The 11,786-nt window shown below is 37.4% G+C and overlaps 1 protein-coding gene across 4 annotated transcripts in view; it reads right to left on the bottom strand.

Moving 5' to 3' along the window:
* Window positions 1-11,414, bottom strand: part of MYPN (myopalladin) — an 82,054-nt gene extending 70,640 nt beyond the window's left edge. For 2 of the 4 annotated variants that reach the window (XM_028480878.2, XM_028480879.2), the window contains exon 1: window positions 8,301-8,537. Coding sequence is in view for 1 of the 4 variants with exons in the window: in XM_028480880.2 (XP_028336681.1) it covers window positions 11,325-11,326 (2 nt within the window). In the remaining 3 variants the exon portion in view is untranslated. Of the gene's footprint in view, window positions 1-8,300; window positions 8,540-11,324 lie in introns of those variants that run through there. The other 2 variants (XR_003677395.2, XM_028480880.2) reach the window with 2 other exon arrangements.
* Window positions 11,415-11,786: the final 372 nt, after the last annotated feature.

The following is an 11,786-nucleotide window of genomic DNA, read 5'->3' as shown; positions in this document are numbered from 1 at the left end:
CGTAGGCCCAGCGGCCATGGCTCACGGGCCCAGCCGCTCCGCGGCATGTGGGATCCTCTCGGACCGGGGCACGGACCCGCGTCCCCTGCATCGGCAGGCGGACACTCAACCACTGCGCCACCAGGGAAGCCCCCACTGACCACTTTTTTAACTCTCCAGTCCCTTAGCCACCACCAACCACTCAGAGATGGTAATGGAGATGAAGACTCTCTGCCATTCTTGGATACTGTGTGCCTTGTGCTTGGAAGATGGAGAGGAAAGTAATCTCCTAAATATTTTCTGGCTTTAACATTCTATGACAAAATTTATTTCAGTTAATTTTTCTTCTTTCTTTTATATGACAGCCTCATATCATAAATAAAAATATTTGTAATATCACAAAATATTACAAATAGGGCTTCCTAGGGACCGCCCTAGTTCTCAAACTTTTAGAGTGCTATCTAAAACTAACCTCTAAATTGACAAGGTAGGCAGTCACCTTGAGAGGACAGTTAAAGATGGCTAAAAGGATCACCTACAGCGAAATGTTTTTTCATATGCTTGCCATAGCCTGAGATGAACACTGCTGGAGCTGCTTGTTTGGGTGAGGTTTATTGTGCCTTAAAAAAAGATTAATTGGGGGGGGCTTCCCTGGTGGCGCAGTGGTTGCGCGTCCGCCTGCCGGTGCAGGGGAACCGGGTTCGCGCCCCGGTCTGGGAGGATCCCACATGCAGCGGAGCGGCTGGGCCCGTGAGCCATGGCCGCTGAGCCTGCGCGTCCGGAGCCTGTGCTCCGCAACGGGAGAGGCCACAGCAGTGTGAGGCCCGCGTACCACCAAAAAAAAAAAAAAAATAAAAGATTAATTGAAAATGCAATGGGGTTGGATGGGTGCAAAGATTTATCTACAAAGATATTCATCATAGTATGGATGATAATATTAAAAAATTGGAACCATGTCCAATAAGAAATTAGCTAAATTATGATATTCCCATTAAATAGAACTGTATGGCTATTTTAAATTTTGAAGCACAGTGAATGATATACAAAATAGTATATGAAAATGTAATTGAGATCCCAGCTGGAAATTTGACTCTTTGTGCATTAACTTTGTAGAGGAACAGTTAAAGGTATTGAAATAAGGTGCAAAATGCTATTTGAAAATGTAATTAATATACTGATTGAAAATCCTTTCCATTTGTAAATCAACTATCCCTTTAACCAAGTTTGAGTTTCTGTGTATATTTAAATGTGAGGGGGGAAATTCAGTGCTTTATAAATCAGGATGGTCTTCTCTCTATTAGTTAGACATTACTGTATATTGTGTTTTAATGTAACTTTGTCTCTAGCTCTTTAAGATGGCTTTTATCTTGGGGCAACATGGAGTGAACATTGGCTTTGGAATCAGATAAATCTGTTTTCAAATTCTGGCTTCATCTCCTAGCAGTTGTGTGACTTTGAGAAAATTACTTAACTTCTTTGATCTTTGGATTCTTCATCTGTAAAACATGGATAATGTCTATTTCCCAGGGGAGTGAGGATTAATAACATTACGATGGCAAATCTTGTAAAACAGGGCCAGCCACTATAATGAGCACTCAACTGATGTTAGTAAAAAACAGTACATGGGTAAAGATGATGTTAATGTTGAAGAACTTCCAAAAAGTTTCTATGTATGGTGAAAATAGAGAAGAAAATACACATATAAGTAATCACTTCTCTCTACAACTATTTCTTTGTTGTTGTTTTTTTAAAGAAGAGGAGCCAATGGGACTTCCTTGGCTGTCTAGTGGTTAAGACTCTGTGCTTCCACTACAGGGGGCACGGTTCGATCCTTGGTTGGGGAATTAAGATCTCACATGCCCTGTGGTGTGGCCAAAAAAAAAAAAAAGGAGCCAGTTGAGGTGTAAATGTGTGCCTGTTCTGATGCTTATAGTCATGAGAAATTATTATAACAAAAATTTCAAGCTTTCAAAATTAAGGATTTCTTTAATGTTTGAATGTAACAGTTGTTACCTAACACTTTGGAGTTAGATAGATCTGGTTCAAATCCTAGTTCTGACAGTTCCCAGCTGTATAAACTCAAGAAAGTTACTTAACCTCTGTAAGCCTCAGTTTGCTTGTTTGTAAAACAGGGGTAATAACAGTAGCCATTTCATAAGTTGAAGGGTGATTAATGTGCTTGGCATCTAGTAAATGTTCAATATATGGTAGTTACTATTATTTATTATTATTTAACAACTATGGCCACATACCATGATAAGAAGTAGAAGTAGAACTAGTGATGTGACTTGATCCAAGGACATACTTTGAAGAGAAGCTGAACTTGAATTTGTAGTTAATTCAGCGTATCTGTATTCTATGAAATATGCATAGTCTCATGAACAAACTATGCTGCCTTCAGATCTTTGTACATCCTCTTTGCTCAGGCTGCTCCCTTTCTCCACCTCTTTTCACTATCTTAGTGGGCCAAGTTGTATACAATCTTCAGTTCTTAGCTGAGAGTTGGCCCTGGGATTTCTTCTTTTTTGTGGGTTGGGTACCTCTCCAGTGTGCTGCCAAAATTCACTGTCCTAACCCCCAAACACAGCACTTATTACGATACGTGTTTGCCTATTTACTTTTCTGTCTACCTCATTTTATTTTGTACACCCTCATCTCTGTACACACACAGCACATAGAAGGTGATCAGAAAGTATCTGTTGAATTCTTTTGTTCATTAGAATTTCCCTAAATCTATGGTTGTTTATCTTTTTTTAAAGTTTCAGGCTAAAGTAAGACAGATAAATAGAAATCATATTTACAAAGGAAACTTACAGACACAAAGGAAAAATATAAACTAGTAAAAGCAGTAATAACTTCAAAGTGACTTTCAAATAAAAATTTATTTATGGTGGATAAAATAACTGGAATTATGCTTTGTTTTCATACCAGAAGGATCAAAGAACATCTGATTATAATAAAAAACCTGGGTTTGAATCCCAGCTCCAACACTAAATAACTTTGCTATCTTGAGCAAGTCACTTAATGCATCTGAATCTCAATTATCCTCATCTATCAAATGGTATAATAACAATTCCATCTCAGATGGTTCTCAGGTGGAAATGCATGTGTAAATTGTTAAACTGATAAATATTACCTAAAATAGGAAATATGAAAATGTATTACTTTCTCTTTCAAGCATTAATTTTAAAACTATCTGTTACAAAACTTATACTTTTAAAAAACCCAAGAGCTATTATGGATAACCCAGCTTTCATTTATTCATCCAATAAATATTAACTGAGCATTTACTATGTGCCAGGCACCCTTCTAGGCCCTGAGGATTCATCAGTGAACAAAAGACAAAGTCCTTACCCTCATGGAGTTGACATTCTAGTAGGGAAGATATAAATGTTAAGAAGAAAAATAAAGTAGGGCAAGGGAATAGAGAATGATGATGTAGAGAAGAAGGTGTGCTACTGATATTTTGGCTAGGAATGTCAGGCAAAGTTTCTCATGCAGTGGAGAAGTTAGCCGTGTGACCATCTGGGAGGAAGAAGTAAGTGTCAAGGCCAAGGGAGGTGAATGTTTGGTGTGTCCAAGTCAAGCCCAGTGGGCCAGGAGGTGAGTGAGAAAGAAGAGTGGAAGGCTAGAGCATGTAAGATCTTTCAGACCATGGGAAAGACTCTTGAGTTTTACTAACTGTGTGAATGGGAAACCATTTAAAGTTTTTTGAAGCAGATGACATGGTTTTGAAAAAGTTCAATTGTGGCTGCTATGCAAAGAATGCAAGAGATGATGCTGGTTTGGATCAATGAGTAGTGTTAGAGGAAGATGGCGAGAAATGGTCAGATTTGAGATATCTTTTGAAAATAGAGCCAGTATGATTTGCTGATGGATTGAAAGTAGGGTACAAGAGAAAGACCAGAGTCAAGAGTGACTCCAGTATTTATGGCCTAAGCAACTAGGTGAGTGGTGGAATTATTTACTGGGATGAGGCAGGATCAAGTTTTAGGAAGGGTTCCCTTAAACATTTCATTTGACAAATGTCAAAGTTCTCTTAGACATTTCAACTGGTGTGTTCAGGTGACATTGGACATTGCTTCCTTCTTTCTACTTATTATAAATTGAAACAGATATTTTTTCTGCTTTCAAACTAAGAATGAATAAATGCCATTGAAAACAGATTGTGCTTTTGATGAAATGGTCTTAGGTTTGAAATGAGGCAGTTAATGTGGCATCAAGACCAACTTTAGTAAGTCATGTAAACTAATATAGCCACATAGAATGCTTATTGAATGTTCTTCACTTTCTTTTGCTAAATATCTATATTTTTTTCCCTACGAATTTTCCTGAAAAGAGGATCTGACCTAAGAACTTGCTAAAAATGTTGAGTCTGGTTTACAAAAACAAAACTCAATGCTGATACCTTTGGGCATATTTCTCAAGTCATGTTAACACTATTCTTCTGTAGGTTCTGAGAAGAACTTGTTGGAAATAACATGAATTATGAACTCATCTTTTGGTTATAATATGAACATTTAAATCGGGGCGTTGACCAGAGAATTGGCAAAACCTAATATGAAGTAACTTGGATTAAAACATGAATACTGAAGTTTTCTGGCTATGAAATATTCTTAGATATTAAATGAGAAAATAAATCTGGTTTCTGGGGGAACACAAAAACAGTCTAGGGCTTCCCTGGTGGCGCAGTGGTTGAGAGTCTGCCTGCCAATGCAGGCGTCACGGGTTCGTGCCCCGGTCCGGGGAGGATCCCACATGCCGCGGAGCAGCTGGGCCCGTGAGCCATGGCCGCTGAGCCTGCGCGTCCGGGGCCTGTGCTCCGCAACGGGAGAGGCCACAACAGTGAGAGGCCCGCGTACCGCAAAAAAAAAAAAAAAACCCAGTCTAATATTTAATAGTTATTTGGCTAGAGAGCTGGAATAGGAAAAGATAGACAAATTTAAGGTAATCCTTTTCTGTAGGGGAGCACTAGTGTAAAGGATACCAAAACCAGAGCCCAAAGTTAGTATTTAATCTGAAATATAGCAAATAAATAGTATAGAAGTAAATTCTATGACCCTTAAAAAAGGTAACGAAGCCAAGTAAGATGGCTTCAGGAATCTAGGACCAATAAAAGGGTTTGGTGGTAGTCACAAAAATGAGGTTTTATTTCACTCTCAATTCACCATTCATGATGAACTTAGCTCTTATACTGAAGTCCCAAATGAGAAAACTTTGTCAATCCCCATTAACTCAAAGATTCATTTTATTTTATTTTATTATTTTTTTTTTTTTGCGGTATGTGGGCCTCTCACCGTTGCGGCCTCTCCCGTTGCGGAGCACAGGCTCCGGACGCGCAGGCTCAGCGGCCATGGCTCTCGGGCCCAGCCGCTCCGCGGCACGTGGGATCCTCCCAGACCGGGGCACGAACCCGTGTCCCCTGCATCGGCAGGCGGACTCCCAACCACTGTGCCACCAGGGAAGCCCAAAGATTCATTTTAAATAAGAAAAAAAAAATGTAAATGGGATCCTCCCAGACCGGGGCACGAACCCGTGTCCCCTGCATCGGCAGGCGGACTCCCAACCACTGTGCCACCAGGGAAGCCCAAAGATTCATTTTAAATAAGAAAAAAAAAATGTAAACATTTTCATCCTTCTTCGGCCTCTTAATATTTGGGTCCATTTTCTTTAGGTGTTTAAGGAGTTGAAAAATGATAACTTCCCTAATGGACACATTTGCTAGATTGGGAGAGGAGCAAGTACCCCAATTCGGCTTGTGATCTCAAGATCTAGTTCTAGTTCCAGCCCTTGGTGTGAAGGCTCTGCTGGGCCTCTCTCAGACCGTGGAGTGCATTGTGACTCCAAGTGTAGGGATATGGAGCACACAGTCTATACAGAGCTTGTCAAGATGACTCTAGTTATACATGAGCTGTAGGAACTCTTCAGTGACTGCAGGTACATAGTCGCACCAACTTTTGTGCCCACCAAAAATGTAACTGCTGAAAATATGTTCTTAAATTTCTCAACACACCATTTTGTCTGCACACGGGTTGTTCCCTTTAAGCAAAAGCCCAATGCCTTAGCAGTTTTAAAAGCTCTTTGTCAGCTGTAAAGCACCATAGAAATTTAAGAAAATATTTCTGTGGTGTTTGATCCTTCTATATCTCTTAAGAGAGGAAAAGAGATAAGAAAATCTTTTCATTTTTTTGGCTTGTTATAGGCAATAACACCATGCTACAAGCAATGCCTTTGTCAAATCTCAATGTCAATGAGGAAACTAATTATTCTGGGGTTAGCAGTCTCATTCATCTTCTATTTTCAGGTTAATGAGCTGAGTTCATTACTCCTATTGCATCGAGGAGTTAACCTAAAAAATTTAGCTGTCACCTTTTCTTATACTAACATTTGTTCATTAAAGTCCTTTCACAGTGAAACCTAATTTATCTGTAGTCCCGTTTCTTCAAAAATAAGTTTGAAAAACCATCTCTATGAATTCCAAAACCCTGTTGGGATAAAAATTCATTCAATTTCTTGTGTCCATGAATTGTGGTTCTGAGTCCATTCCATTGAATGTGTGCCTTTGTAAGCTAGAAACTATATTGTATTATACAATAGATGTATTAGAGTCTGTAGTAGAGTCTGTATTCTAAATTATACACATATGGAACACTGGCGCTTTAATACATTGTTAGGAGTTCCAATAGCATTAGCCATATTCTACAAGTGGGAATAGAGACAAACCTCCAGAATTTGGATAATGTCCAACTGTTTGTTTCATACTCCATTATTATAAGATTCTGTAATGTTTATAATTTTGTGTCCCGACAAAGTAAGTATAGTGTGCATGTATTTCAGATTTCATGGGATGGCCTTGATTTTAAATATTTTGCTTATTGTCGAATGGTATATCAGACAGCATATCTTAATTTTTGTTTAAAAATATATTTATTATAGCTGTAAGTGTAGACATTCTCAATTTCCTAGAAAAGGATTATATGGATTTTATGTGAAGTTAAGAGTTATTATTAAGGAGAGACTAAAAAGTTATAACAATTTTTAAATTTAGAGCTTGTAGAATTCATTTCATCATTACCAATGTGAAAGTAGTTGAATAATAATTTTTTTTTAACATCTTTATTGGAGTATAACTGTTTTACAATAGTGTGTTAGTTTCTCCTTTACAACAAAGTGAATCAGTTATACATATACATATGTTCCCATATCTCTCCCCTCTTGCGTCTCCCTCCCTCCCACCCTCCCTATCCCACCCCTCTCATGGTCACAAAGCACAGAGGTGATCTCCCTGTGCTATGCGGCAGCTTCCCACTAGCTAACTAATTTACATTTGTATATATGTGTTAGCATACGGTATTTGTTTTTCTCCTTCTGACTTACTTCACTCTGTATGACAGACTCCAGGTCTATCCACCTCATTACAAATTGAATAATAATTTTTTGAGAAAGGAAACTGGATAGCTGTTTTGTTTCTTTCAAACTGATTGATACTAGTATCTTTAACAAGTATGAGTAAAAAAATCTGTTGATAAGATAATAAAATTTCTTAGCACCCTTACTGTAATGTTCACTTTTTGGGAATGGAAATACAGATTAACTCGTGTTTCCTTTTTCTTTGCTTATACGGTTATTAAAATATAATTCAAGTTGTGCATCTAATTACTGCTAATAGTGCAATGTACCAAGCCAAACACTTGCCACTGACTGTCAAGTGTCTTTCTGATGCAGCTGAAAAGGGAAGGAGGGAGGGAGAGAGAGAGAGAGAGAGAGAGAGGGGGAGAGAAAGAGAGAGGGGGAGAGAAAGGAGAAAGAAAGAGCAATGTCCTTTGAGCAAGACTTTCTGCAGCTGTTGTGTACATTAATCCAGGGAGCAGATCTCCCAACACTAAATATAGCAAGCATATCCTTTTACATGATAAAAAAAATGTTAAATGAAAGTCTTTAACTATGGAGTCATATTATTTTAGATTTGATTTCCTTTTAAAAGGAAATAGGCATTGCACACATATTCTCTCTACAAACACTGTAATTTTAATAAATGAATGTATGGAAAATGCCAATGATAATACACATGTCACAACTTCCTCTGTTAAGATATTTTCCTTTAGGACCTGAGTAGGCTGTGATCTCTGAGGGTCTCATCAATCCCCTCCAAAATTTGACCACGTAGAAAACTTTATTTTTCACATAATTTTGTGTACGTAATTAGAAAGTTATCCTCGGTTTCACTCTAAGCAACAGTAATTAGGTCTTGGAAATATCCCTTTCCCATTGTCAGTTTCTTGTTATCAAAACATACTTGAGAACTTAAATCTGGATATTACCTTTCTCTTTTTAGTTGACCCAGATGAGGATGTCCAAACCAAGCACTCCACCGTGATGGTAATTATCCAAGGAGAACTTTTAGATGAAAGCACAGGAGAAAAAGGAAATTCTTCACGCCCTTGGAAATGGAGAGTAGCCGTCCATAGAGTGAGGAGTTAACCTTAGTTTCAGTGAAGATGGCTGTTAGAAGCTGGACAACCTGTCACCACCGGAGCCAGAGCATTTGTCAGCTCACAGGTCCCAAGTTATTTTGAGCTCTATAAACCATGTGCCTGTGAAACATTCCACCTGATTGGATAGGGGAAAACTGAGCAAAGGGATTCCACAGCAGGACAGCACCTATGGGAGGTGGGGGTCAGTCAGTTTTCCTACCTATAGAATTTCACTTACAGCTAGAGGCCCAAGTTGTTTATTGATTTATGTTTGGAATTAATACTAAATTCATTATAACACATTCCATCTGTCAAATAAAATGGCATTATTTTTTGAAATATATCAAAATTCTTAATTTTTAAGAGAATTAACTTTATTTTTTTAATAATTAATTTGTATTGGAGAATAGCTGCTTTACAATGCTGTGTTAGTTTCTACCATACAGCAAAGTGAATCAGCCATACATATACATATATCCCCTCTTTTTTGGATTTCCTTCCCATTTAGGTCACCACAGAGCACTGAGTAGAGTTCCCTGAACTACACAGAAGGTATTTAATTCATGGGAAATTTACTCTCATTTAATCACTGATACATTTTAGGAAATTTGGCTATGAAAAGCCAGTATGAAAGTGAGGTCTAACATTTTAAAGCTGAGAGGTTTTGTTTTTTTTTTTAACTGTTTGTTCAAAGACTTAGCAAAAGCAGAGAAGATAACTAACATTAAAAGTTGTTAACTAGAGATCACAGAAAAAATGGAGAGGAAAAAGCCATCAGTCTGAGAATAAACCCAGTAACAAATTAGTTTGAACAAACTTTTTCAGAAAAAAACTAATCAGACACTGTTTAAAAGTCAAAATTACTATATAATGTAACACATTACAACTCCTATTCATTTATTAGTACCTGGAATAACTTTTTTTTGTATATTATTTTGAAAAAGTCTATGCCAGATTTCTTCTTTTACAAGCATTGCCGAACAATGAAAAAGAATCCTTAGCCAAACCAACATCTGCTCAAAAACCTACTTCGTCAAAGTATAGGCTCTTTGATATTAATTTCATATATTTTCAGAATATGAATTTGGAAAAAAAAAGTTAACCCCATTATTTCAGTCTTGGTAAAAGCCTGGGTTTTGAAAATTCAGATAAATGCCATTGGTTGTTTTTTTTTTTTTTTAAGGGTCATTTTAGATTTGGGTAGCATAAAATACATTGATTTAAACCTACCTTTCTTTTTTTTTTTTTTTTTTTTGCGGTACGCGGGCCTCTCACTGCTGTGGCCTCTCCCGTTGAGAAGCACAGGCTCCGGACGCGCAGGCTCAGCGGCCATGGCTTACGGGCCCAGCCGCTCCGCGGCATGTGGGATCTTCCCGGACCGGGGCACGAACCCGCGTCCCCTGCATTGGCAGGCGGACTCTCAACCACTGCGCCACCAGGGAAGCCCCTAAACCTACCTTTCTTAATTAAATCACACAATACTTGTAGAATTTCTTCCCATTCATTCAACAAATATTTATCTAATGCCTACTATGTACCAGGTACTGGGTATAAAGCAGTGCACAAAACATACCAAAATTCCTGCCCTCATGGCATTTACTAAGAGATCTTTTTACCTTTTTCAGTCACCTTGAGACTCCCTATAGTATATTGAATAGATATAAAATTTATTATGATCAAATCAGAAGCTTCACTATACCTTTTGTTAAGGAACTTTGAATTTACACAGGCAAAATGAAAAAGACTATTGAGGAAAACTTTAAAATAATCCAGACTGGAAGCACTGTTACTGAGGAGGGAAGAGGGGACAAGGATAACTGAATTATATGGATAGGTTATTTTCATTTCTGCATTAATCTAGATCTTCAATGTACAGGGTTGTTTGCTCTCTTACCTGTGCTGAAATTAACCTCAAGACTACTTAATTGTGTTTCTGCATTTTCTATTTAGGTAGGTGCTCCAACGATTTCTTTTTATTTAAAGAGAGGATCTTCCCCCACTATCCCTTTCAGATCTTGATGCATAATCAATATAAGTGCTGCTAAGTCTTGAGTCGGGACAGGAAAAAGTAAAACCTCCATTTCATTTAGCACATAGATGTGCTACAGTTTGATTTTCCAAAGGGAAATGTCTACACACACTGTAAGTGAACATATTTCTGCTTCCTTGCAAACTGTTCCATGATAAGCCTGGTATCCTACCTTTCACCCAGGTATAGAACACTGAGGTGGAAGGAGACCCACACTGAAAGATAAAATAGAGTTGGTTGGGCAGTGGAATTAGGAATCAATAGGAAGAATTAAAATTGGTTTAAAATGAAAAAAAAAAAAGTTACGGAAAAAAGAGACAAAGAATTTCTGAATAGCAGTAATCTTTCTTTCATTTTTACTGTAACATTTTCAAATACAGATATGTACAAAATTTTTTGAGCTCTTTGAAAAAAAAGTTGCATACAAATATTTTAAATAAATAATAATCAGCAACTGTGGATACCTTGCCTACAGTATATCAACCTTGTATTCTAGATTCTAGTTTTTTAAAATTGGTTTCTGCTCCCAAGTAATGTAGCCCCTACCCTGCATATCATCTTAGAAATTGTATAAACATTACACCACAAACCTACTAGTTTAGATTTTACCAGAGTTTACTGGTACAAAGAATACTTTTTAAAACTTAAAAAATATATCCAACATAGTTAAAAACAAATTTTATAAGTGACAAGTAAACACAAGTTTACATGTCTTAAGCCTTCCCCATACAGTTGAGTGGCCCATCTAACACATGTGTTTATTGTGGTTTGAACATGATCTTGTGCTTGCCTTCAGCTGTTTTCTTAATTCAGTCACTCAGTTATAGAAACAGTTTACTCACATTGGGGTGATCCACAGGAATGCCAAGGAATCTGGAAGATCTATGACAGAGGAAGTCTCTTCACTTGGAGGATAAGCATGGGAGAATTTCTGTGCTAGTAGATTCATATAAAATTTTTGTATTTGCTATTTTTCCAGATTGCTTTAGATTTTTATTCTTTAAAAGAAATTTCTGAGATATACCAAATTTTCAATGAGTTTTGCTTAAAGTTTATAGATTTATATTGAGATACTCCCCTCAAGTATCAGATGAAAAAACAACAATCCTCTATATCTTATTTTTAAAGAATAGAGACTTGTATTATTTTCTAACCTTTGCTAATGAGAAAAACACAGCAGAGGCAAGTTCTTGACCATCCAAAACAATGTATGTATGGTGGATTATAGAGGGTCTTAAACAAACCCCATGATACAGTGTAATTGAGAACTACAATTAAATCCTTAAGAAATGTCTTTTTCATCT

The sequence above is a fragment of the Physeter macrocephalus genome, chromosome 20 (genome assembly GCF_002837175.3).
Source record: "Physeter macrocephalus isolate SW-GA chromosome 20, ASM283717v5, whole genome shotgun sequence".
Lineage (NCBI taxonomy): Eukaryota > Metazoa > Chordata > Mammalia > Artiodactyla > Physeteridae > Physeter > Physeter macrocephalus.
This window is presented reverse-complemented; position numbering and strand designations above follow the sequence as displayed.